The following is a 26,658-nucleotide window of genomic DNA, read 5'->3' on the forward strand; positions in this document are numbered from 1 at the left end:
TGTATGAGCTCCAGTTAAAGAATGCTATGGAACTCAACAGGAAACGTAAGAGGACTAGGCGGACATTAGATTTTTACTAGTAAAATGGGTTTCTTTGGAAGAATAGGAAACTTCTTTCGAAATGTTGGAAGAGGTATATGGAATGGAATAAAATCTGAGGAAGAGGAATTTGGAACGAGTCAAAAATATTGGTAAAAGAGTAGGTCAATTTGTTGGTATTATACCTAAAGACCCTGAACCAGAAGAACAAGCTCCTGTTATACAACAGCCTGAACCTGCACCACAGTCTAGTTGGCAACCAAATCCAACACCTCAACCGTATTAAAATTATATTTTTACCGTTCGATAGTAGTTGTATATGAAACTAAGTTCTAAGTAAAACGCATGGTATAATGGAATTATTCTCTTCTTCCATCTGTAGTAAACCATACTTGAAAGTCTGAAATACTTCCACTTGGTGGTTCGTATAGCTTTGTAGTTTTTCGTAAAAGTCATTTGCCAAGCATAAAAAGAGTTTTGTGCACCAGAAAATGAAGCATGAACTATAATAGCGTCAGAGTCGAAAACATTTTCATATGTTCCATTAGGGTTTGAGACTTCATAATAGTCCGGGTGTACTGGATACCATGCAGGCTGATTTAACATCCTCAAAAATCTATGCCATGCCAAGTTGTTATATTTTGTAGAAATATTAAACGTTTCTCCAAGGTCTTCTATTTTATTGAATTTAAACAGTTGCATTTTCCTGTCATATATAATATCGAGATGTACTTCTCCTTCGTCAATGTTATACTGGTTTGCATATTCGATATAGATGTCGTTTATTTTTTCTTGAAAAGCTTGAAGAGTTGTTTCTAAGTTTACAAGCAAATTCACTTGTAAAAGTTTTCCCTGTTTCAAATTTCTCATACGTACGTTTTTCTTTGTTATAGTATCGAACTTCAAAAAGCGACCGTAAATGGGAAACCATGTATGGCTTCTGAAATGAACTTCATTTACGAAAGCCAATAGCTTTTGTGACGGATGGGTCTCTTAACATCTTAGTGGGTAGTCAAAACGATAGCCTTCATGCTTTACGGTCTCTGTCTCAAATTTTGACCGACATTCGTAAAAAGTTCATCTAATGGTTTAGTTGTAGCAACTCTTGAATTTTCTTTTTCTATTGAAAGCATATTTTATCTAGAATAAAAATGTCGAAAGAAACAGCGTCTATGAGAGAAATACAACACAACCGACAACTCATTGTACAAGCTCTAAATAAGAACACAACAAACTTTTCAAACTATTCTAAGATATCTGAGTCATTGAAAGAAGGAAACTTAAAACTGACGATAAACCAATGACAGACGAGTTTCTGTTTCAAGACAGTAAGAACCATACTGTTTGTATAAATCCAACAAAAAGAACTTTAAACGAAAACCTATAGATGAACTTCTTTTGAAAGCAGATATTGACAACAAAGCTGACAAAGAGTATGTAGATGCAACAAGAGACTATATTCTCGCATGGACAGATAGAACATACCCACAAAAACATCATACACATAACATCTATGACGTAGATGAACTACCAGCAATGTTAGATGACAAAGCGGATAAAACATATGTTGACAATAAAATGTCAAGTGAAGTGACAAGAGCTGACAAAGAATATTCTAAAAAGACTCATACACATACCATATCTGATATTACAAACTTACAAGAAACCTTAAACAAGAAAAGTGACGTTGGACATACACACGATTTCTTCGCAACTGTTGGTATAGAAAATATTGCAGGAACGGTTGAAGAACCTGATGGAACTGGTGGGGATGTATTAAATTGGAAACCTCCTAACTTTCCACAAGGTTTAACATCGGAGGATGACATAACGACGATGAAATACATTAGATGTAGAAATGTCTATGTCATGGAGGATGAAAACAATGTTAAATTCACTGCTCAAGATTTATTGATAAGAAAGCTGACAAAACATATGTTAACGATGAGTTAGATAAAAAAGCTGACAAAACAGAGCTTCAAACATTAAAGACAGAAATACTTCAAACCATATACCCGGTTGGTTCTATTTACACGTCAATGAACTCTACCAAACCAGAAGTAGTACTTGGTTTTGGAACTTGGACTCAAATAGTCGACAGGTTTTTGTATTGTGCAAACTCTTCAAAGGAAACAGGTGGAAGTAAAACGATTTCAGGTGAAAAATTTACCTGCGCACAGTCACTACATAAATTTAAGTACATCTGAAGCAGGTTGGCATAAGCATAGATTTTGGGATTGGTCAGCAATGAAAAAAGGTAAAGGATATGATGTTAAAGACGACGTTCAGTTTGCTATAAATTGTTTCTGGGGTAGCACACAGGGAGATGGAAACCATACACATCGCGTTTCAGGTATACGCAAACAACGGGACAAAGTAAAGACTACATGCCACCATACATGACAGTTTACGCATGGTATAGAAATGCTTAGTCGTCATTTTCAACTTCTTTAGCATATTCGTCAGGAGTTGTCTTATATTTGTTAGGAACTGTCTTTGAAAGTATACCACCTTGAACCTTAACAAGTTTGAAACGAGTCTGACAATAGTCGTTTTATCTTCTGCTTGCAGTCTGTACATTTTGCCATGTTTGCCTAAAACTTCATAATATTCTCTTGTATACTTTCTTCTATTTTTACGAACACGAATGTGAGTACCTGTCGAGTTCCCATTGTTGTCATAGTCAATAGTATTTTCATATGGGTCGCGTTTAGGTATTTCTATTTTTACTTTGTCGCCTTTCTTAAGTTTGAAGCCGGCATTCTTTCTTGTTTGTCTCTTTTTGACTAAACTATTAAATATATAGTCTTTCTCTAAGTCAGGGTTGTTTTTCATTTCTTCGGGGAGTGGTTTCCCAAACCTTTTTGTTTACGGCTATTGTAAATATTTAAAACTTGTCTCATCTTTGCCATGGAGAAGTGTCTATACTTGTCGTCATATGACATTTCATTTGCTTCACCACCTTGTGGTTGGTTTAAGTCTCTTAAGATTTTTATACAACTGTCAATGACACCAAGAGCAGAATGGTTTTGGTCGACAATGAAATATTGGTTTACATTTTTTGAACGCAGATAGTTTTTTACATCGTCTGATTTGAAAGAACTTTCACAGTCAGATGTCAGTTTTGTTGGATGGTATTTGTCAACGAATATTGTCAAAGCAGTTTTCACATCTAAAATATTTTTGGACCATAATGGTATGGCTTCACAGTATCTTGTGTTTTGACCGACAAATATTAGCCAGTATGGTGGTCCATCTTCTCTATACCTCGGAATGTTTTCCAAGATATCCATAAACCAAGCATTTGGTGTTGAACTAAAGATTTTTATCATGAGTGCTTTCTTTGTCGCTTTAGAAACATAGGGGTCCTTGTTTGGATTCGTCATTTTTTACCCTATAAGAAATGGGTTTATTTGGCGCATTAGCAGGAGTTGCATCCAGATTTTTGCCCGCAGTGGGAACAATAGCCAGAGGTGCATTTGGAATTGGAAGGAAGATTTTGAGTACATTAGGTATACTGAAAGAAAGCACAACCTATTATACAAACTGTACAGAAAGGTTGGGAGGTAGCACGAGATGCAACAAATCTTATTCCAAATCCTGAAACAAGAGGAAAAGTTCAAGGATGGATGGACAATGTAGGAAGAGAAGCAGGAAACTATTATAACAAAGCAAATGACTACTATAACCAAGCAGGACACTATATGGACCAAGGTGAAAGATTCTTTAACAGAGGATATAACCATGCACAACAGTGGGTAAACAACAACCAACCTCAACCGCCTCAAACGTGGGAATGTAAATTTTTTTACTGAGATGAAATGAACAATACAGCATTGAGACAAATGGGTTCAAGATGGATTTGTCGACTTCCAGCAGTTACACAACCACGTGTTTGTCAAGTCCTCCCTATACCTCAGGAAGTTTTAGACCGACTTAAAAAACCTAAACAACCAGTTGAAAACAAAACAAACTAAAATTTTTTACTGAGATGAAATGACCGAAGAAGTTGAAACGGTAGATTTGACACCACAAACAAAAAGTTCAGAACCATTGTCAAAACCCGTCAAAGAACTTACAGATGAAGAGAAAAATTCAATAATAGAAAGTGCCAGGTCTGGAAATACAAACCCTAACTACAAAGTCACTTTTCATAGAAATGGAACGGCTAGTATCTCAAAAAAGAAACAGACTCTCACAAATAAAATATTGAAGTCTGAAGGAGCTTTCGAGACAACAGATGGAAAAGTTTACTTCACTGACCAACAGTTCATTATAGAACATCTCATTGACTTAGAGTCGAAATATTCTAAACTTTACAACAAACACAAAAAGTTGAAAGGAAAACAAAAACAGATGGCATATGATATTTATGAAGATGTTGACGACACAACCATACCTGCAAGTGAAGTAAAGTCAGAGGAACCGAAAAGTGACGAAAAACCAATAGAAGAAGGGAAGCCAATAGAAGAAGATAAACCAAAACCAAAGTTTAGTTTCAATACTAAAAGTCAACCTTCATTAGCTGGTATGGGTTGGCGTCAAAGACTTTTGGCAGCGGGTGGCTATGTTAAGTAAAGAAAAAAACATTTTTTTATTTTTATAAAAATGCCCCCATATAGAATGGATAGAAGGTCTGCTAGAATAAAAGCAGAGTTGCAAAGATATGGTTGGAGAGTTTCGAAGAAGTTTAAATATAGGAAGGGAAGACCCATAAAAGTCTATGACAAATTGTCTGGTCTTCGCTACGAAATGGAATTGGAAACGGCACGCGCAAATTATCCAAACAGACTAGAGAGGTTAGAAGAAGAACGTCTTATGAACTTGCCTTTCAATGTTAGTGAGCCTCAAGTTGAAGGACACGACGGCTTTGCCAGATTCTACTGGAAACATAACGAACAGTTGCATCCCTTGAGAAGGAAAAAAGGAAAAGGTGAAGACGCACATGCTCCCATGGAAAGAACAAGATATGCATATGAAAAGTATCGTGAAGTTAGAAGTAAAATTGGTTCAGGTCAAACCTTTACAGTAAACTTTGACGAAGGAAAGAACAAAGAAGGCTTCATGGGTGTACTTGCTGCCATACAAGACGGAAATAAGAAAGGACACAATCTCAGACTAACTATAACAGATTTGGATGGTCATATATACTACTCACATGGCAATGTCACAACAGCCGCACAACTTCTTGACGCTTTCAAGACTACAAAGAGAGAACAAATGTTTGACTCCGACTCCGATATTTTGAATGCAATTGAAGGAATTGCAAGTGTCAAGTTTGAATGGTACCAACCTAACCCTCAAGCAGTCAGACAACATGTTTGTTAGATGAGAAATATGAAATGGCATACCATTTTAAAACATTTTTTAAAACAGTATATTTTTACATATATTAAATGTTTCAGGTTGAAAAACAAAGAACAAAAGTAGTAGATACAAAACCGTTAGACTATATCTTCACAAATGCCGGTAGGACTATATCAGATGAAGAAATTTCATCCCGAATTGTCTTTCATATACAACTACGGAAAAGTGCTGAAAAAGTACTGAAAAATATATTTTAGGGTAGATGGGTATATCTAACCTCTTTTCTAACCTCTTTTCTACCCTCTTGAATTTTCATGAATTTCCTTAAGACAGAAAAAAAGTGAGTTAAAATGAGATGTTTACTGAACTGGTTGGATGCCGCCTTCTGAGGTTATGTAGAACGGCTGACCCGAGAAGTAGAACAGTGCTCTGAGAATTTGTATAATTCGTGGAATTGGACTCTCTCTGTTTGGAAGTTGTATCCATGGGCGCTTTGCAAAGAACTTGAGAAGAGCTTCTTTCTTCATCTCCTTTATGTCGTCTACAGGAGTTTTTTCTGGTATTTGAATTGGAATTCCGGTTTCAATTTCGATTTTCAGCGCACCTCTTCCAGACAACCAGAAGCCGAGGGACTTGTTGGCTTTGTCCTTGCGCAAGTACTGCTTAACAACTTCATTTATCTCTATAAGGTAAATTGCCTCATCTAATGGCTCGATGTTGTCCATTGCACTGCTTCAGAACAATACTTGTACTTTTTCAGAACAATACTTGTACTGCTTCAGAACAATACTTGTACTTTTTCAGAACAAGACTTGTACTGTTTCAGAACAATACTTGTACTGTTTCAGAACAATACTTGTACTTTTTCAGAACTAGTCTTGTACTTTTTCAGAACAAATTTCCCGTAAAAGCTCTCAATTTGAGAGAAAAATTTTCTGTTTCAGAACAATATTTGTTCTGTTTCAGAACAATATTTGTACTGTTTCAGAACAAGTCTTGTACTGTTTCAGAACAATACTTGTACTTTTTCAGAACTAGTCTTGTACTTTTTCAGAACAAATTTCCCGTAAAAGCTCTCAATTTGAGAGAAAAATTTTCTGTTTCAGAACAATATTTGTTCTGTTTCAGAACAATATTTGTACTGTTTCAGAACAAGTCTTGTACTGTTTCAAGACAATATTTGTACTGTTTCAAGACAATATTTGTACTGTTTCAGAACAATATTTGCACTGCTTCAGAACAATATTTGTACTGTTTCAAGACAATATTTGTACTGTTTCAAGACAATGTCCGACGTCCCACCAACCGAGTCCATTCCCAAACCAGTTCACGAACAAATCTAATGGCGAAACATTCACAAAAGGCACTTACAACGGTATTGAAGTCTTACGTAGAGACATGGATGGTTATGTAAATGCAACAAAGATGTGTCAGCAGTTTAGGAAAGACTTTAGAAGGTTGTTGGAAAATAAGTCCTGGGAAGAGTATTTTAAGGCATTTTGTGAAGAATATACCAACCCGCGGAAAACGGCGGGTTGCTTTTTATACAAAATTCGTGCAGGAATTCCGGATGAAATCAAACAGGTTAGAGGAACGTATGTAGACCCAAGACTTGTAAACTATATAGCAATGTGGGCTTCTCCAAAATATTGTATAGCAGTTGGAAAAATTCTGGACTCCATAGACAAGAAAGTTCATGAGAAGTTAGATGAAGAAGAACTTGAAGATACAGTAGAGAATGCAAAACCTTTGTTCGAACAAGAAGTTAGAAAAATGCATGAAAAACAAATAGAACATGAACGTGAGATATGTTCTGGTTATAGAGATTCTCCATACGAACTAGACCAATGGGAACAAGAAGATTTAAAGAGAGAATTTAGAGAATATGAACTCGCTAAGATAGCATTAGAAGCTGCAGAAAAGAAGTTAAAAGTTTGGGGTCGTTTTGTACAAAAATATTGTGAGTAAATGAACCATTTTTTTTCGACAAAAATATATTTTAGGGTAGAAGGGTATATCTACCCCGTTTTCTACCCTCTTTTCTACCCTCGTAGAAAACACACAAAACTCTTGAATTTTGTATAAAAAAAGCAACCCGCGGAATTCCGCGGGTTGGTATATTCTTCACAAAATGCTTGTTTTGAGGTCGAGCCATTTTTGGCTCCACCGTATTTTTAAACCAAACTCGTTCATTTTGTGCTGAAATAAAATAAAGTTGGTTTTTTTAAAAAAATATTTTTTTATTTTTATTGTAAGAACATGTTAGCAACAACAGCACCAAACTCGTTAGTCATGAACCCAACTTCAATGTTAGTAGAAATGAAAAGCTTCATTCCTTCTTCATATACTTTCGAAACAGAAATCCAGAAGATAAAGCAAGAACTTCTCCAAGGAGATTTAGACTGTAGTGCAAAAGATGAAACAAATGAAGAATATCTTTATGAAATGCAGGATATTATTGACCATCTACCTAAACTTCCTGAAATCCAACAACAAAAACTCACTATTCCAGAATTCGATGAAATAGAAGTCAAAGCAACTGACTCAGTAGAAATAAAGAAGTTCATACGAAAGGTAAACTATGAATTCCTTGGATTTCATTGCAACCACAAAGTCATGGACAAAGATTGCGATATGGTATATAAGAACATCTCTGACATATATAAATCTGGGGAGTTTAAGACCTACGACAACTTTGTTTCGTTAGTTGCAAAATGTGTATGGCAGATAAGAGATAAAGATAGAAGAGGTAAGATATGGAATGAACAGATAAAACCCGCAACTTTTGAGTTAAAGAAAACCATTGACGCCTTAGTCATACTAGCAGGTAAGATTTCAATGTACAATGCTAAAATGAACCCACAATGTTCAAAATGTAAAGCAGCAATGAGGAAATATAACTACTCCGTCAAAGAGATAGAACGTATGCGAAACGACTATGCTGACTTAAAGAAAGAAGTAGAGAAACCAGCAGAAGATAAAATGGACATGTTGACATTTCTGAACAAAAACTATCCAACAGCTGACGATTTCCTTCTATCTGATGTCAAGAAGAAATATAAAGAAACATTCGGCATAGTTAAAACATTCGATGTACTGACAGAAGAAATAGAAGCTACGAAATTGTTTAGAATTTCACGAATTCACAATGTTTACCATGTAAAACGCTTATAAAATAACTGGGGTAGAAAAGAGGTTAGAAAACAGGTTAGATCTAACCATCTACCCTAAAATATATTTTTGCTGAAAAAAATGACCAAATTTCATTATATAACTGTATTTTTTTGACGAAGAGAACTTTTGCACTTCGTAAAAAAACTCTATGAAATCATATCTTTTATACAAAATTCAAGAGGGTAGAAAAGAGGTTAGAAAACGGGGTAGATATACCCTTCTACCCTAAAATATATTTTTGCCTGATTTACGCTCATTGACGAAGAAGTCTTGACAAAACATTTTGACAACATCGTAGAAAACACGCAAAACTCTTGAATTTTGTATAAAAAAAGCAACCGTCGGAATTCCGGCGGTTGGTATATTCTTCACAAAATGCTTGTTTTGAGGTCGAGCCATTTTTGGCTCCACCTGTTTTTTTCCACCTAAAATATATTTTTGTCTGATTTACGCTCATTGACGATGAAATACAACAACAAAACATATACGATGAAGTCTATTTCCTGTGTTGTTGTCAAAATGTCATGTTGTCACCATTTTCAAAAAGATGTTAGTTGACCTGGTTCCACCTAAAATATATTTTTGCTGAAAAAAACTCATGAAAATCGTAAAAAAATGACGTTTACCATGTAAAACGCTTATGAAAATCGTGAAAAATTGCGAGCAGGTAAAAAACCCTGGTCGCCAAAACACATGAAAATCGTAAAAAAATGACCAAATTTCATGATATAACTGTATCTTTTATACAAAATAAAATTAACGTTAGTTTTTTTAAAATATTTTTTTTTATTTTGTATGTAAGAACAGGAAATGACAAACACTGAGTTTGAAACAGTTAAAAAGATAGACAATGAGACCAAGGTGGTTAGAATAGGTGATTTAAACGTAAGATACTCAAAGAAATACAAAAAATATTCTTTGTCAGACATTCTAACACTATCTGAAAAGAAAACATCCCACGACTGGGTTAGAATTGCTTCAACTCAGAAAATTTTGACAAGAAATCCTGAGCTTATGATATCGGTAAGATTCTATGGAACAAGAACATATCTTATAGACAAAAGTCTTATACCAGTAGTTTTGTTCTGGATTGACCCAGTTGTTGGATATAATTTCATAACATATGGTTCATTCGATACTGAACGTTGCAGTGAAGGCTTACTTTACATCGTTTCAGAAACCAAAGGACTTCAATACAAAGAGATATAGATAGGAAGAACATTTAATATAACTAAAAGATATGACAGTACAGTCAATAGAGTTAAGGTTGTGTTTGTAAATGATATGAGAGCTGCTGAAACAGAACTGCTTGAAAAGTTTGAGAAAATGTATGGTGCTCCCACGAAAGGTAAAGAAACGTTTGAAGTAGATGAGATCGACAAAGCTATAAAATTATTTGACGAAGTTGCTGAAAAATACATGTAAAGCGTTTATTTTTGGTCTTTTATACAAGATAGAAAATAACGCTAATTTTATTTTTTTTTTATTTTTTTATCCGGAATATAAAGACAGATATGTCAACAACAGAGAACACAACAACAGTTATAGTCCATGAAGCTATAAATGAAGAATATGAGTGGGTTCAGTTTAACAAACAGTTACGTCTCATTCGTTCGGTCAAAGACGATATGTACCAAATGCAAAGTATTTTGAATGCTCTTCGTTCTACAAAGCAAGCATACCATTGGTTTGAAAACCAACAGACAAAAGAACTTTTAGAAGAATTTCCTCATATGTTTGCGACCCTCGGAAAACCGAGGGTCGAGATTCCGTACGAAAATCGTCAAAATTTGCCAAATGGTTTGAGAGGTTGGTATGTACATAGACTTCTTAAATGCTGTTGCAATGTGGGCTTCACCTCGTTACGCTTGTTATATTTTCATGATGTTAGATGAAATTCATAGACAAGAACGTGAAGAGATGGAAAAGAAACTTCAAGCAAAAGATGAAGTCATTGAAGCAAAAGACAAAAACATTCAGAAAAGAATACCACGTTCGGTACCAAAAAAGGAAGGAAAAGAACTATAAGTATATGATTTACACTGAAGAAGATGGAAAATGAAGAAGACAGAGATATGGTTATGTTGCATTTAGTCAGAAGAAACAACAAAAGCTTTTACGACCTTGCTAAGATTTACAAATCTGACAGAAATTGGTTCTATCGCGAAAACTTACCGATTTCAATGACCCCAAATGAAGATGTGAAACAAATAGTTCAAGATACGTTACCTCAAACACACTATGATATGAAAGGTTGTACAATTCTTACCTTCAAAGAAGATTTACCGCTACTGAAAGAAAAAATAACAGAGTATTTTGACAACTTCAAACAAGTAGAGTAAATGCACTCTTTATTTTTCAAGCTTGACACCAAAGATGGCTCAGGTAGCTCTATAAGGTAGATTGCCTCATCTGTTGGGTCTATGTCGGTCATTGTTTCAAGACAAGTCTTTTACTTTTTCAAGACAAGTCTTTTACTTTTTCAAGACAAGTCTTTTACTTTTTCAAGACAAGTCTTTTACTTTTTCAAGACAAGTCTTTTACTTTTTCAAGACAAGACCCGTTATTTTTCAAGAAATTTTTTGGTGTAAAGTTCTCAAATTTGAGAACAGTGGTCTTGATTTCAGACGATACCCGTACTTTTTCAAGACAAGTCTTTTACTTTTTCAAGACAAGTCTTTTACTTTTTCAAGACAAGTCTTTTACTTTTTCAAGACAAGTCTTTTACTTTTTCAAGACAAGTCTTTTATTGTTTCAAGACAAGTCTTTTACTTTTTCAAGACAAGTCTTTTACTTTTTCAAGACAAGTCTTTTACTTTTTCAAGACAAGTCTTTTATTGTTTCAAGACAATGTCCGACGTACCACCAACCGAGTCCATTCCAAAGCCAGAAGAACCGACAGCCCCAGCACCACAACAGACTAAGACTCAAACACTTACATTTTTACGCTTGACTTTTTACAATTTGAACTTTGTTCGCGTAGATGTGAATTCTGAAAGAAGTATGAGGGTCTTGTATGACTTTGTACTTCTCCCATAGTTCATGTCTGTCAAACTTACCTGCCATGGACTCTTTCATAAGTTCCATGAAATCGTCTTCGGACAATCCAGGGAAAAGTATGATATCAGTAAGTATTCTCTTTACATCCTTACTTAAACTCTTTGCTGTCTGTACACAAATGACAACTGAGATGTTAAAGTGTCTGAGCTTCTTAAGAATTCGACACATGTCTTGTTCTCTATTCTTTAACAAAGGATGAGAAGCAAAGTCATCTAAGATAAGAAGACATCTATGAGGGTAAGTCTTCCAATCGTAAGAGATTGCAATTTCTTCGAAATGTATTCTATCTCTTTCTGTTTGTTTCTGAAGTGTTTCTTCTCTAATATTCTCTGCATTTCCTCATTTGGGTCTTTAAACTTAGAATTTATATACTCATTTATAGCATTGTACTTCAAAACTCTTCTTTGGTACTTCTTTATCCAATCTAACAACTCAGTATCTTTTATACATACTAACTTAGACTTCTTTATAATATCTTTGAACGAATTGACGGTTTGATCGAATTGACCCGAAGTACTACAAATGACAACTAACTCATAGAATGGGTTCTTCTCATCTAGTTCTTGTTGTTGTGCAGCCATTTTAAGATAAGTGAAAGTCTTACCCGACCCAGGTGGTGCAATTAGACCTGTTTATACCATTCTGAGCAAATAAGAACTTGTCATGTATGGGTTTTATCTGAGCATTTTCCAACTTCCTCTTGTTCTTCTTCAAAACATTCTCAAATTTCTTGTCAATGTCAGCAAACTTTTTTCTAACATATTTTTAGAAAAATTAAAATTTTTATCTTTTAGAAAATGTCTAGCGATTTCGCTATCTATATTCGAGACAAGCTTTTCGACTCTAAAACTTCTGTCGACCATAAAATCTTACATAGTGTAAACAAGAAAGGTGAATTTGTTCTAAAGTTCTGTTTCTGGGAATATGACAAGAACCATAAAACATTAGGCAGAGAAGTCTTAAAATTTGTCAATGACAGACTTGTTGACAGAGATGACACCGATTGGAAAGATGAAGTCCAACAAAAGTTCTTAGAATGCAAAGAAGACACATGCGCTGTTCTTGAAGATGAAATAGGAAACAGAATAGAAGAGCTATTAAAGGACAAAGACCTTTTACAAAAATATGGTTCTGAGAAGTTTGACATAACTCCACCAGAAAAGAAGAAGAAGAGAGAAAAGAAAGAAAAGAAAGAAAAGAAAGTAGAAGAAGAGAAGAAAGAACCTGAACCAGTTCCAGAGAAGGTGAGATATGACATGTAAAAATAAAATTTTATTTTTAGAACATTTCTGGGTCAATGTCAATGTTCTCTTCCTCTTTAGGGGCAAACACTGGCTTAGACTCTAAAATCTTTTTACCCAATTTACCTTGAACTTCAACTATCTTAGACTCATAATATTCATAGTCGTCTGCTTTCTTTGGTTCATAAGGTATAACAAGTTTGTATGCTTTACCTTCTTTAAGGTTTGAAAACCTTCTGTCAAAATTTTCTTTGACTGCTAACAAACCTTCTATGTCTAAGTCTTCAAATTTCGCACCATTTTTAGTCACAATAGCAAACTTAACTGGTTCGATGTTCCAAACTTTGTCAAATGTAGACTTTTCAAAATGGTAGAAGTAAACATTCAAATAAGCGAATGGGTCTAGTTCTTCTTTAACTCCTGACATATACTTGTTGACTGAGATGAATTTCATCATCTTTTCTATCGGATAAAAAAAATATTTTTTTTAAATTTACTCATAAAAATTTTTCTTTGTATATACGCCGTTCTGTATGTCTAAAAGATTTTTGACATTTGCCAAGAATGTTCGTTTAGACGCTGTCATATAACCATACTCTTGACAATACTGTTTATATTCATCGTACAATGACCTTTCATCTAAACACTCAAAGTTAGTCTCATCTATAAACAGTTCATATACACTCTTGTTTGCTTCTAACAATGTTTGTCTTTCTTCGGTATATGGAATTTGTCTTGGATTGAACTTAGAAATATCTAATGTCATGAAATATGAGAACAAGTGGTTGTAAAAGTTAGGTGTCAAAGTTTCTGCTAAGTCGTCAAAATATTCTGTATCTTGCATATGAGAATCTGACGTTCTGACAACTACATATCTTCTGTCAGAACTTTCTAACTTCATCGGAACGGCATTGTTTGAAACCATGATGAAATTTGCAACATTTTCACAAACTCTTTGGTCTTTATATTTTCTTTCAACAACTCCAACTTTGTCTGTTATAAGACTCTTCAAAGCATCTGAGTTTAAAACCTTTGTTGTATCTATACTTTGAAGTTCGTTACATACTATAAGTTTCATATTCTCTATTGAAGAGTTAAATTTACCGCAGATGTTTTCTAAGTTTGTCATATTCGGGTTCGAATAGCCCTCTAACAGTTTGCATAAGATATCTGTAAAGAAAGTGTTCTTACCTGTTCCTTGTTTTCCAATTATAATGAGAGCAGTTTCATTTTTAGCACTTGGATATTGTAAGATGTTTGCAAACCAACATAAGATATACTCATAGACTCTTTCGTTTCCATTGCATATAATTTCTTTGACATGGTCTAACCAAGCTTCTATAACATTTTCTTTCCATTCTACTTGTTCGTATTTATATCCAGTGAAGATAGAATAGAAGTTTGGAGATGGTGTATAGAACTTTATACCACGAACTGAAAAATCTTCTAACTTTGACAATAAGATATCCCAAGCATCTAACATCTTCATACCAACTTGTACGACTTTTATTTTCTTAAGTTTCTGTCTACATTCTTGTTCTGAAACTATTGTCGCTCTTGGTTTGTTAAAGACAACATCCCATTCTTTCATAACATAACATTCTGGGGCAGAGTCGACATAAATGACTAAACGTTTCAAATTCTCGACTGCTTTGTTATAGTCTCTAAATGGACACATATTTCTGAACGCTTGGAAGTCATAAAAATCTGAAACGTCTATTCTGTACATTTTTATAAAAATAAAAAAAATATTTTTTTAAAAAACGTTTTAAAATGGTATGCCATATAGCTTCTTGAATTTGTTAAGAAGTATATGAACGTGTTTTCCATCTGTATCTCTAGTGTTTACATAAGCATAGTCATCCTTAGTAAAATATACTTGTAATTTTCTATAGTTTACACCGGTATAAAAGTAGAAAGAGTCTTGTTCTTCGCTATAGTAGTAAAACTCAAGCGTATGCTTGCCATAGTCTGTAATTTCAATTGCTTCATCTTCTAGTTCGTCGACAAATTCGAATACAATATCTCCAAATTTGCCTCTGTTCTTATTGTTTTCAGAAAGAGTGACCCAACGTAAATTTTCAAGTCTATTGTCGTTTCTTATACGGTTTATGTGGTCTACAAGAGGTAAATTGTTAGGATTCGGTATAAAATGAGTTGCAATGACAATATGTTTAAAATAGTTTTTTCCACCCATCCTCATCATAGCATATCCGTCATTTCGCTCCCATCCGCTTAAAACTCTTTTTGTCTTTTTGTTTCTGACTTCAAATGACTCACAACAGTGAATTTCATATTTCTCATCTAACAAACAAGTTTCCCAACGGTCTTCTCCAACAAACTCAGCGTACATTTCAAATAAAATAAAAAAAAATATATTTTTTATTCTTGAGCTATTTTTTATTCTTGACTTTGTTGTTGCATTTGTTCCATTTGTTGCATTTGTTGTTGAAGTTGTTCTTGTAATACAATACTTTCACCAGTTGCATCTTCCAATTCGAAACTTTCTGCCGTCATTGACAAATACATAGGACATAAAAGTTTTACAGGAACAAAGTTTGCGTCGACTAAGGTTAAGTTTATGTTTGCTAAAGTGTTTGAGTTTACTAAAGCTGAAAACTCTGCATTCGAATGAACAATAGGCAAACCAGCAGAGAAAGTGTTGTTTATACGCATGAGTATCTTTTGGTCATAGTAGTTTCTGTCGACATTCGAATAGCACTTTGAACCTAAGTTTGAAACAATATATAAAATAGGTGTACTTAAAGTCAATGGAACAGACAAACCTTGTATGACACCTTTTCCTGTTATAGGAAACTGTTGGTAGTAAAAACCAGATATAAGTTTTGTATTATAGCTCATATCGTTTATACTAAACTCGGTCGGACATCCAAACATAATGAAACCTGCTCTAGTTGCAGCACATGTTACACTCGTCCTTAAAGTATTAAATAAGTCAACAAAACCTGTTGGTGGTATATCTGAGTAAGTATCTTCAAAGGAGTATTTTTTACCATTCACAACAATAAATCTTCTGGTGTCAAAAGAGCAAAACAGGCTTTAGTCGTCATTGTGTTTAAGGTTAGTTTACAATATCGTCCTTGAGGACTTTGTAAGTTTGTTGTTATAGAATTATATGACTCAGGGTTTTTAGTCGTAATAGTATAAACATTGTGTCTTCTGCCATTTACTTAGCAAATAAATTTTAATGAAATGTTGTGGTCGTCAAATATTTTTATAACGTCTGGGAAACTATATTTTAAGTTCAACGTTTCACCTCCTTTCATAACGTATATCTTGTCAATGACATTATATGAAACACCACAGCAACTAACGTCGGGTTCTATTTCTTTGATGTTTATATCGTCTGCCTCTGTCAAAAGTTTCAATAGTTCTTTCAAAACTTCATGAGGTGCGATGACATATGAGTTCACTTTACAGGGTTGTGCTCAACCAAGTTTAACATTATACCCAAAGCCTGACAAATCTTCTCCTGAGTTTTAAGTTTGTCTTTAAGTTGTTGTAGTCGTTTCGAATATCTGCAACAGAACTTAAGTCTCTGCTAACTTCAGGATATGTTGGTTGTTCTTTTACAGGAACTATTGTTATACCATCTTCGTCTTCGTATGGTTTCCCCACTTCAACATCTCTTTCTTTGACATTGACAACAACACTTTGACTGTTTGTTTGAGTTGGTGAATTTAACTTCACATCTGCCACCGCCATTAAACCTTTTGAAACACTTACGCTTCTATTTTTCGGAAATGACATTTTACTTAGAATAAAAAGATGGACGTATTTGAGTATCTCTTCGAATTGAAGCAAAACAAAGTTTACACACACAAACAATACAAGTTCATTGACAGAGTAGTTCTTTATACAAACAATGGAAAATGTTATAGAATAGCAGTCTTTGCTGAACCAAAATATTTTCATAAAGCAAAGAAAGTTGGTATAACTGAAATGGTGAAAGTTCTTGAAGCAGACAAAAATATAACAACAAAACTGACCGATATTTCTAAAGGTAAGTTTTATAAACAATATTATATCAAAACTGGCGTACTGTCAATATTTGCCGGAGAGAAGTCAGTTCAAGAACAACTTACTGACCTGCTGCCAAAATCTGCTCGATGGAAGCTGTCGTTATACCAATCTGAGGAGCCCCAGCAGGTTTCATCGAACGAATCTTCAAAAGAGCATCTTCCGTGAAAAGTGCTATTGGTTTTGTAAACTTCTTTGCTTTCAGTTCATCTGGACCGTCTCTGTCACCAGTATATTGTATTTGTACAGTACCAACAGTTGAAATACCACCCATAAAGTCTTCTGAGTCAGCAAATGGAATGCCAAGCCAAAAGTTTGAACGGTCTCCATTTGTATATTGAGTTTTTGACCTCCTGTATGAGTCCATACTTTCACATATGGCATAATAGAACTTTGCATTTCAGGGTTTATGGTTGTTGTGAAGTTGTTGTTAAAGTTCATAGCATCTAATGTCAAGTTGTATGACCTCATATCCTCAACTGTAGAATATTCTTCTCTTGGATAATATTTGCCATCTATGTTTATATGATATTTAATACCAGGGTTGTAGAAACAAGAATAGTCATTTATAGTTCGTCTGAACAGTACAAACATAGTATCTGCATGTTTCATTGCAGTTGTTAAAGCAATATCTGTTCTTGCACCTGGGTCAGCACTTTGGTTTCCAACTTCACCTGCAAAGTCTTTGACAGATATTTGGTGTATAGGGAACATAAGTGGAACTGCAATATATTTGGCAGCTAAAGCATTTGAAATATCTGGGTCCAACATATAGACTGCAAGTCTGCTTTCTATTCTCTTGCATTCAAACTTTTCGCATGTGAACTTAACTGGGTCCCAAGCATCTCCAGCAGCATTGAAATAATAGTTTACTTCAGTGTTGAGGTTTGAGAAACCAAAGTCTAAGTCAACTTTGTCTTTGCAAAATTCGGCGAATGACGTTTGATTTGCTCCCTTTACGTCTGTAAGAGTGAATGGGTCTTGCGTTGGTGCAATGACTAAGTTATTTTTGCTTGGAGTAAGTTCGATAGAAATTTTTCCTGCCCAGTTTGGCAAGTATCTTAAAAACCTGAAGATGAGGAAAGATGACAAAGGAACTCTAAGTTTCAGTTTTACTTTGGTTACTGCTGCTGCAGTTTGTCCAGAAAGGTTAACATAAACTCCTGGAACGTTAGGGTCAAGTCTTCTTATTTTCTCAATAGTTGCATACTGGTCTGTTTGTTCTCTAGCTTGTGGTTGTACTGAGTTTCTCAAAGCGAACCATTCATAGTTTGCCCATGTTACTGTTTGAACTAAGTCAGAGTTAGAATATATCTTATATCCCATGAAAACTTCTGGAGCATATTGGTATCCGACATAGAAAATTCCATTGCAACCTTTCTTGTCAGACAACTTGGCAGAAGGTTTTATTTCAATGTCTTGTTCCACGTATAAGAATGAGTTGTCAATAGAAATTATATGAAACCTGTCGCATGCAATATCTACTGTTGTTGAAGAACCTTCTCCAAACTCACCTACGTTTCCATAAGAAACAGCAGTTGTATATTCGTAAGTTCCAGGAACTATTTCTGACCTTCTAATGGCATTGTCGCATTCGTTATACCATTCGGAAACATTTCCATTCATAGCATCCAAAACTGTTGGCGTTATATTCTGAGCGGCGTACATTTCATATGAGTAAAAATATAGAATAGTTGGATTTATATGTCATAATAGAACCCACGTGGACCAAGCTTTACTTTCTTCCTGACTGAGTTTTTAACTCTTCTTTTTCCTTCATTGCCCTCTGCTTCAAGTTGTTGCATCTTTGCATTATGTTCATCTAGTATGTTGCAAATTTCCCATGTCCTTTTTGCCTTTGGGCTCTGGTCGCCCAACTCAGGTAACCTATATCCTAGAAAGATTTTGTCATAGTTTGTATTTGAGTCTTCGCGTATTGTTTGCATGACTCTTTCCTGAGTTTCCGGTTCAAGCTCTTCAAACAGTGCCTGTCCATATGGAATAAGCTCGTTTCCAAATATATGTTTTTGTAGCCATTCTGGTTTTCTTTCCATGTTACCAATAATATCTTTTGTGAATGGGAAAGCTTCTACCCAATCTTTCAGTCTTGCGTCGTTTATTTCTGTAGTTGGTTTTATTTTGTCAAGGAACATGTTTTTCAATACTAACATTTCATTTGGTACTGTCCATTTGAGTTTTCTTAAATATTCATCCCTTCTCGATTCATCGCCTGCAAAGTAAGTTTTTATGACATTTTGTAAACTTTCGTTTGCAAGGTCATGTACAATAGGTTCTCTTCCTTCTCTCCCTAACTCTCTTTCTAAACTCTTCACCAAATATACCATCTCTATGGTTCTGTGTAGTTCTTTGAGATAAATGTTCTAGAACGTCAGGTGTTATATTTCCATCAGCCATGTTCATTTCATACTGGTCCAAAATATCTGCATGTTTCATATCTTTCAATGGCATTAAAGCCGCGCTTAAAATACCAGCTATATCTCGTTCACCATTGACTTCCATTGCGTCTACAACTTCTTGGAATTGTGGTTGTAAGTTTATGAACCACCTATCCGGGTTAGCTTTATGACCCATCTCATTGTAGTTCCATCGTCTGCAGAAACAAAAGTAGGTTTGTTTCCATCTTGGTTAGGTTCTGAATGAACTTTAAACAATGTTTCATTTCTATATGTTTTCTTGAAATTTAACCTTTTATCTTCACCGAGTTCATCCGAAGATTGAACGTTAAATGCTCGTAAGTAAAAAGGGTTGTTGTATTTGTGTACATTTTTTTTCAGTTCTTCCATTCTATGCTGAATATTTTCATCTGGTGCTGGAGTCTTTTGTATGTCGGCAAACATTTTTCGATATTCTTCTACTATGTCAGCCGAATTTTTTTTAGACTCTTGGAAATATTCCATATTCTCCGCATACTCTTGTTGAGGGTCAAGATTTTTCGGCTGTTCCAAATCTTCATCTAGTTCTGTGAAGTTAGTTTCCAAAGGAGTGACTTGTTCGTTTCCTTCAGGCTCTTCTAGCTGTTGTTGCTGAACTATTTCTTCCATGTCTGGTTGTATCTGAACTATTTCTTCCTGTGGAGTTTCTTGTACCTCATCTGCTGGCATTTCATATATTCCGAGACCGTTTTTAACAATTTCCCTATCTACGTCATCCGCATTCATAAGCTTTTGTTCTTTCGTTCCGTCTCTATTTTTTACGCGTTTCATGACGAAAGTTGAATTGTCATTTAGCTCTGACATCAAATATCTCGGAGTAAATTCATCCATGTCATTTGGATGATATGCTATTAAATCATATCCCTTAGCGAGCTTGTATTTTCCAGGTTTGAGATTATATCCGTTTTGGTGCTGAGCCATAAAGCTAAATAGGTTCGGGTCAGTATTTCCATCCTTGAACTTTCCAATAGCTTCTTTATATCTGTCACTAAAGTCAAACTATCTGGGAAAACCACACTCTTCTTTAAGCATTTTAAGAATTCTTGGTTTCCTTGTTCTCTACTTCTTTTATGTCCTTGCTCTGTTTGTGGTTGTTGTTGTGCAGGGTTTTGAACTGTTGGTTGCTGTGCTGGTTGTTGTGTTGGTTGTGTGCTGGTGTTGTTGTTGTGTGTTGGTTTTGGTGCATGCCTGTGTCTGTGTCCATGTGACGATGTAAATGTTTTAGGTAGTCCTGGTGCAGGTGCTTCTCTTGGAGGGTTTGGGTGGTATATAGGTTCCACTAGCTAGTATATAAGTTCCACCAGCTGGTATATAAGTTCCACCAGCTGGCACATATGTTCCATCTGCAGCGTAATGTCCTACCTGACTTTTCGTTTTTAAGAAAGCATTTACTAGGTCTGTTTTGGTCTGTTGTAACTCTTTTTCTTGACTTTTCACAACAGTTGCTCTAACGGCGTCATAGGCACTTTGAACTGCCTGTCTCGTTGCTGCATCTTTATTTTCGTCATATTTTGTGCTACTTCTTTTAACTCTTTGTCGAAACCTTCAGACTTCAGTTTCTTTCCAGATGAGAAGTCGTTCACTTGTTTCACCTTACTATGAAGAGCTTCGAAGGCATTCTTAAAGTCAGCATTCATTAAAGCTTCATTTGAACTGTCTTCATCCGCTTGTATTTTTGTCCTTATTGACCCTATAAGTTGGGCTGCTTTAGCGTTGGCTTGGGCATCTAACCAGTCATTGTTGGCTTTTATATATTCTGCGCTTTTCATTGCCTTTTGCATAGCCGCGTCGTTATTTTTACTTTCTTGTGCTAAGTTTTCATACTGTACGGTTTGGTTTTGCAACTGTAAAAGTTTTTCTGCCTTTACATTTGCTTCAACTTCTTTTTTATACTCATCGCTATCCATATATGTCTTCAGGGCTTTTTGTTTTATTTCTTCATCTTTCAGTACTTTATATTGAGTAGTATGGTTTTTCAAATTTATGACATCTTGTTCCATTTTTGCTACTTCTGCTGCTTTTTCTGACACTTTTTTCGCATATTCCTCTGTACTTAGTTCTTTCAGTTGTTCTTCTTTCTTCTTTTTCTCTACGTTTAACTCATTGAGTTTCTTTGTGTGTCTGTCATATTCTAGTTTCTTTTCGTTTTCACCTATTTGTTTCTGTATGTCTATGTTTGACTTTTTGACATCTGCTATTTGATTTTTGAGTGAACTCAAATTCATTTGACTTTGAGGGTTATAGGCTGTTCCGTCTGCAGCTCCACCATAGCCTGCCATTTTCGCTAAAAGTGCCGCTCTTAAACCTCCACTCTGTGCACCAACAACTCGGTTTAAAAGCATAGGATTGCTTGACATTTGTTGCAACATAGTGGGGTCATTCAGCATTTGTTGTTGCAACTGTTGTTGTGGTGTCAGTCTTACTATTGGATGTTTCAATGCTCTCTTCCTCTTACGTATATTCTTACGTAGCTTACGTGGCATTTTAAGTGAAGTTAAAAAGCGGTTTTTGACAGATGTTTTATTGAGACTTCTTCGTAAAGACTTTGTTGAGACTTCTTCGTAAATGAGTGTAAATGACCCAAAAATATATTTTAGGGTAGAAGGGTATATCTACCCCGTTTTCTACCCTCTTTTCTACCCTCTTGAATTTTCATGAATTTCTTCGTAAAGACTTTGTCAAGACTTCTTCGTAAAGACTTTGTTAAGACTTCTTCGTAAAGACTTTGTTGAGACTTCTTCGTAAAGACTTTGTTGAGACTTCTTCGTAAAGACTTTGTCAAGACTTCATCGTAAAGACTTTGTTGAGATTTCTTCGTAAATGACCCTAGTAGTATATTTTTGGTGTAAATTTCATGAAAATTCAAGAGGGTAGAAATGAGGGTAGAAAACGGGGTAGATATACCCTTCTACCCTAAAATATATTTTTGGTGTAAATTTCATGAAAATTCAAGAGGGTAGAAATGAGGGTAGAAAACGGGTAGATATACCCTTCTACCCTAAAATATATTTTTGGTGTAAATTTCATGAAAATTCAAGAGGGTAGAAATGAGGTAGAAAACGGGGTAGATATACCCTTCTACCCTAAAATATATTTTTATTGAATTCTGTATAAAATTCTGAGTAAAATGACAGATGTTTATATGACCCTTACTTGTCCGGTTTATAGGACCTCTCTCATATTCTATCTTGTCGTAAATAAAACTCACAGTCATGTATGTCCTCTAAACTTCATTTATACTAAACATCTTCGGGGCTAGAAGGCACGAAGTGCCTGGAAGCCCCACTACCTTTTTTTTTTTTTTTTTTTTTTTTTTTTTTTTAACAAAGATATTTTCTATGTCAGTAAATATTGTGCTTTTTTTGGATTGTGAATGTATCTATCAAGGTTCTAAATAATAAAATATCGCTTATGGTTGCTAATCTAGTTAATTTAGGATAATATAAAACTTTGAATAGAATTCTACAGCATCTTCATATAGATTCAAGATATTGGCCATCCCATATCCTGTTACATATGGTAATGTTATGACTATTTATATCGAACAACGATTTTCAGGATCAACAAAGATATTTTTCATAAGAATATAAGGCAATGTGATGTCTGTTTATATCAAACAAAAAAAAATAATTAGTGGAACCTTCGATAGATGCGATTGATTCTAGAATATGTTGTTGTTTTGAATAGAGTTCTTCGTCTAATTCAAGGTCATCTATTTGTTCAGCAAATTCAGCAAATTTAGCAGGATTTTGATCGATAATTGAGTCTAATATGCATATTAATTTATTATTTATTGTTTGATCGTCTGCATCCGAGCATAGATCAATCAATAATTTCCAAATTTGATCCTCGATTACGATCACATCAGTAGTTAATAGTAGATGCAAAATTTCAAGTATTAGATTGCAGACAGAAAGCCTAATTTTCGCTGGTATTCTTTCCCAGTTTGAAATGAAAAATCTAAATAAATTAGAACCAAACAAATTCCTAGCAAATAATGGATCTCTTGATGAATAATTTGTGAGAAAGTTGATTGCATAAATGGAATAATCCCATATATCTGATGTTGCACACGAAATAAACTCTTCAAGAGTAGAAGTTGTTATCATTCTATCTACCATTGATGGATCTAATTTTGAGATGATTATATTATATATTGCATATGAATTAATAATCGATTTTCTATCAATTTCATAATCTTTTTGCATTTTTTCACCAATTGGCGTTTCTCTAGGTATTTTGGATATTTTCCCATTTATATAAGGTAACGATGAGAAAACTATTTCGAAAATATCATTTTCGATAAAAAATTCGATCATATCTGGAAAATTATCAAGATAAGAAGCAATAATTTGAGATCCAATGTCATACATATGATATCCATAAATGATAGTTATGATTTCGCTCAATCTTTCTGCAATTTCTTTTGGAGGATTATTTTGAATTATTATATTTGTAATAAAGCCAATATTTCGAAGTATTATATCTTCATCTTTATATTCAATCCTCTCTATGTGTTCTAGCATCATTTCAATGCCATTGCATTCATAAAAAGTTTCCAAAAGTGAATGGAATCTATAAAACAAACCGGAAAGCATCTCGTATGAAACTTTAACATAATACAAAACATCTCTCTCCTTATCTAGTCCTTGGATCAAAACTGAAATTAAGTTGGAATTTGCAATTTCTTCTTCTTCAATCTGAGTATACCTTAACACTTTTTCAAAAAACCATATAAGATATACAACTTCTTGAGAAGTATTTTCAACAGATAAATTATTTAAAATTTCTAAGCACATTTTAGAAGCCATTACATCATTTAAATAATCTATATATGTTTGGTCTTCAATGAATTTGATTGACAGACGTGATGCAACATTGCAAGCTAAAATATAATTTTTATCATTTAGATGTGATTGAGCTAGTTCATAAAGTGATTTGAATTGGTTGAATTTTAGTTCATAATGCTTCTCATTAATAGGGATTTCCCTTTGAATATTAAGAATATCATCATCTTTATAGTCCATACAATTTGAAAAAGTGACAATATTATTTGAACAAAAAAAGTGATTTGGACTTTACTAATGTCACCTCTTAATTTCGTTTGATATAAACTTAATCAAAATTCATATCAAACTTAATTTTATTTTCGAAACGTTGGTGGTAATCAAATTGATTCTAATGGTAGCTTCAGATTGGCCTTAATTTAAGCTTCCTCAGTCAATTGCTTTGGACATTTTTATTAAAAATAGACATTTTATACACGAAAGATTCAACAAGTTGAAGAATAGTATTCTACAGGCGTGAATAAAAAAATGGGTGTTGAAGAATCAATTGTTCGGGCATTTATACAGAGACCTGTAATTGAACTAATCGATAAAGGTGTCAAAGAATTGCCAGACTATGTAAATGTCCAACTCCCTTGCACAGAAATCAACCTAAAAGGAAATTTTATTCCTTGGCTACCAAGTGATCTGAAAAACCTAGTGCGACTGTGCTTATCACGAAATAGTTATATCCGGCTTCCTCCGCCACTTGTTTCTGCAATTTTAACATATTCTAATCTTGAAGTTCTCGATCTTTCATATAACAGCTTAACTGATATTGGAACATTGCTAAACAAAATGCCATCATTACGAACAGTTAATTTATTTGGAAATAAACTTTCAACAATCAGATTTGAAAAGTCAAAAATAGAAAATATGGATCTCGGAAACAACAATCTAACTCAATTCCCTGTCTGTCCAGAAACTATTACCAATTTAACTCTCGATAACAACAAAATTAATCAAATTGAAATCAAACAATCATTAGAAAAGCTGAAAAAGCTTTGCGCCTCCAATAATCAGATGATAACATTTAACATTTTAAGTCTACTTCCCATTTTACTGATTCTTGACGTAAGTTATAACCAATTGACAACATTACCAGCTCTTAGTAACGTAGTTCCGAAACTTAGAGTCCTAGATATCACTTCTAACATGTTCCCTGATATACCAGATTTACCAAGAACAATTATCGAATTAAAAGCTTCATATAACAAACTTCGAGTAGTTCCTGATTTCATCAAATCGCTTTCTACTGTTAATATTATCGATTTCTCACATAATTACATAAAAACTGTTGATCAATCCCAAATTCCTACATATTTGGTTCATTTCAGACTTCAGGACAACTGTTTGGAGGATGTTTCTTTGCCTAGCATCGGCGGAATTGAAAAAATTTTATGTATGAAAAATCAATTATCTGAAATTCCAAATGTAGGCTCTCCAAACTTGGCATCTGAGTTCTTTTTATCTCAGAACTGTATTAGAACTATCAAAATGACATCTTTCTCAAAGCTTGTGACGAAAATTGATTTAACTAATAATAAGCTTAAAGAAATTCCACGAGAACTATTTGCATTACAGAATTTAGCATATTTATTCCTTAGCGGTAACAGAATATCAAAAATCCCTTCATCAATTGGAAAATCTCAAATTATATTTTTGGCAATTTCAGGAAATCAGCTCAAGCGTCTTCCAAAAAGACTCCCACCAACATTAGAATACCTTTTAGCCTCAGATTGTAACATTTCGGAAATTCCTGAAATAATTTATAAACTTGAAGACCTCCAAGAGCTTGATTTGTCACATAACCATATATCTATTGTTCCATCATTGCCAACTGTTAAAAAATTAATGCTAAATGATAATGAATTAACAGAATTTCCAGTAGATATTCCTGAATGCGAGTATTTGGACGTTTCTTGCAATAAAATCCAGCAAATTCCTCATGAAAATAAGACACCAATGCTTAAATACCTTGATTTAAGCAGTAATCAGCTAATTGAGTTTAATTCCGAAATGAAATTCGAAAATCTCCGAATTCTTAAGCTTCAATTCAACCGTATTTCATCTCAATTAGACTTATCTAACTTCCCCAAGCTTTCCCAAATAGATTTGTCCTCAACAAATGTCACATTTAAAGAATCTCCTCCTCCAGGGCTGATTGTTTGTTCTCCAGAGAAGAAACTGGACAAGAACTACTTCATTCGCTACTCCAATCCAGATACAGCATGCGGATATGCCTCAACTCTTGGAATCCGACAACTTCGAGAAGATATCGCAATTGCACAAACATTTTTATTGAATGGAATTAATTTATATGGCATTGTTGATGGAAGGAACTACGACAAATCCCATGTTTTCGTTGCGAACCAGATTGTCAGACAAATTCTCGAAGAAGATGACATTACAAACGAAATTGTTATCTCCCGTGTTGCAAAGGCTGTTGAGAAAAGCTATTGGTCGGAAATGAAGAATCCTGGTTCGATTGATAACAAATTCTCTGTTCCTGAGTAC

General features: G+C 34.3%; 11 protein-coding genes and 4 pseudogenes across 15 annotated transcripts, besides 1 other annotated feature; 8 read left to right on the forward strand and 7 right to left on the reverse strand.

Annotated features, from left to right (window-relative positions):
* Positions 1 to 1,310: 1,310 nt before the first annotated feature.
* Positions 1,311 to 18,476: a mobile genetic element.
* On the reverse strand, positions 2,584 to 3,425 carry TVAGG3_0725710 (annotated as a pseudogene). Its single transcript has one exon. A coding segment is annotated over exon 1 (842 nt).
* On the forward strand, positions 3,861 to 4,016 carry TVAGG3_0725720 (uncharacterized protein; the record flags this gene model as incomplete). The annotated part of the gene is made up of 1 exon (XM_001298413.1): positions 3,861 to 4,016. One exon carries the CDS (start codon positions 3,861 to 3,863, stop codon positions 4,014 to 4,016), a length of 156 nt encoding a protein of 51 aa, XP_001298414.1.
* TVAGG3_0725730 (phage tail repeat-like family) lies at positions 4,036 to 4,617 on the forward strand (the record flags this gene model as incomplete). The annotated part of the gene is made up of 1 exon (XM_051244308.1): positions 4,036 to 4,617. One exon carries the CDS (start codon positions 4,036 to 4,038, stop codon positions 4,615 to 4,617), a length of 582 nt encoding a protein of 193 aa, XP_051090895.1.
* Positions 4,663 to 5,367, forward strand: TVAGG3_0725740 (uncharacterized protein; the record flags this gene model as incomplete). Its single annotated transcript, XM_051244309.1, has 1 exon — positions 4,663 to 5,367. One exon carries the CDS (start codon positions 4,663 to 4,665, stop codon positions 5,365 to 5,367), a length of 705 nt encoding a protein of 234 aa, XP_051090896.1.
* Positions 5,706 to 5,873, reverse strand: TVAGG3_0725750 (uncharacterized protein; the record flags this gene model as incomplete). Its single annotated transcript, XM_051244310.1, has 1 exon — positions 5,706 to 5,873. One exon carries the CDS (start codon positions 5,871 to 5,873, stop codon positions 5,706 to 5,708), a length of 168 nt encoding a protein of 55 aa, XP_051090897.1.
* TVAGG3_0725760 (uncharacterized protein) lies at positions 6,745 to 7,314 on the forward strand (the record flags this gene model as incomplete). The annotated part of the gene is made up of 1 exon (XM_001298414.1): positions 6,745 to 7,314. One exon carries the CDS (start codon positions 6,745 to 6,747, stop codon positions 7,312 to 7,314), a length of 570 nt encoding a protein of 189 aa, XP_001298415.1.
* On the forward strand, positions 7,606 to 8,520 carry TVAGG3_0725770 (organellar and viral DNA polymerase type B; the record flags this gene model as incomplete). Its single annotated transcript, XM_001298415.1, has 1 exon — positions 7,606 to 8,520. The coding sequence occupies one exon, from the start codon at positions 7,606 to 7,608 to the stop codon at positions 8,518 to 8,520; it is 915 nt and encodes a 304-aa protein (XP_001298416.1).
* Positions 9,331 to 9,945, forward strand: TVAGG3_0725780 (annotated as a pseudogene). The gene has a single exon. A coding segment is annotated over exon 1 (615 nt).
* TVAGG3_0725790 lies at positions 10,149 to 10,862 on the forward strand (annotated as a pseudogene). Its single transcript has one exon. A coding segment is annotated over exon 1 (714 nt).
* Positions 12,468 to 12,842, forward strand: TVAGG3_0725800 (uncharacterized protein; the record flags this gene model as incomplete). The annotated part of the gene is made up of 1 exon (XM_051244311.1): positions 12,468 to 12,842. A coding segment is annotated over one exon (375 nt), but the record flags the coding sequence as incomplete, so codon positions are not given.
* Positions 12,859 to 13,278, reverse strand: TVAGG3_0725810 (protein of unknown function, DUF4108 family; the record flags this gene model as incomplete). Its single annotated transcript, XM_051244312.1, has 1 exon — positions 12,859 to 13,278. The coding sequence occupies one exon, from the start codon at positions 13,276 to 13,278 to the stop codon at positions 12,859 to 12,861; it is 420 nt and encodes a 139-aa protein (XP_051090899.1).
* TVAGG3_0725820 (uncharacterized protein) lies at positions 13,601 to 14,550 on the reverse strand (the record flags this gene model as incomplete). The annotated part of the gene is made up of 1 exon (XM_051244313.1): positions 13,601 to 14,550. A coding segment is annotated over one exon (950 nt), but the record flags the coding sequence as incomplete, so codon positions are not given.
* On the reverse strand, positions 14,590 to 15,174 carry TVAGG3_0725830 (His-Me finger endonucleases family; the record flags this gene model as incomplete). Its single annotated transcript, XM_051244314.1, has 1 exon — positions 14,590 to 15,174. One exon carries the CDS (start codon positions 15,172 to 15,174, stop codon positions 14,590 to 14,592), a length of 585 nt encoding a protein of 194 aa, XP_051090901.1.
* Positions 16,924 to 17,333, reverse strand: TVAGG3_0725840 (annotated as a pseudogene). The gene has a single exon. A coding segment is annotated over exon 1 (410 nt).
* An 86-nt stretch (positions 18,477 to 18,562) lies between the features above and the next one.
* Positions 18,563 to 19,207, reverse strand: TVAGG3_0725850 (protein of unknown function, DUF4106 family; the record flags this gene model as incomplete). The annotated part of the gene is made up of 1 exon (XM_051244315.1): positions 18,563 to 19,207. The coding sequence occupies one exon, from the start codon at positions 19,205 to 19,207 to the stop codon at positions 18,563 to 18,565; it is 645 nt and encodes a 214-aa protein (XP_051090902.1).
* Positions 19,208 to 26,658: the final 7,451 nt, after the last annotated feature.

The sequence above is a fragment of the Trichomonas vaginalis genome, chromosome III (genome assembly GCF_026262505.1).
Source record: "Trichomonas vaginalis G3 chromosome III, whole genome shotgun sequence".
Taxonomy (NCBI): Eukaryota; Parabasalia; order Trichomonadida; family Trichomonadidae; genus Trichomonas; species Trichomonas vaginalis.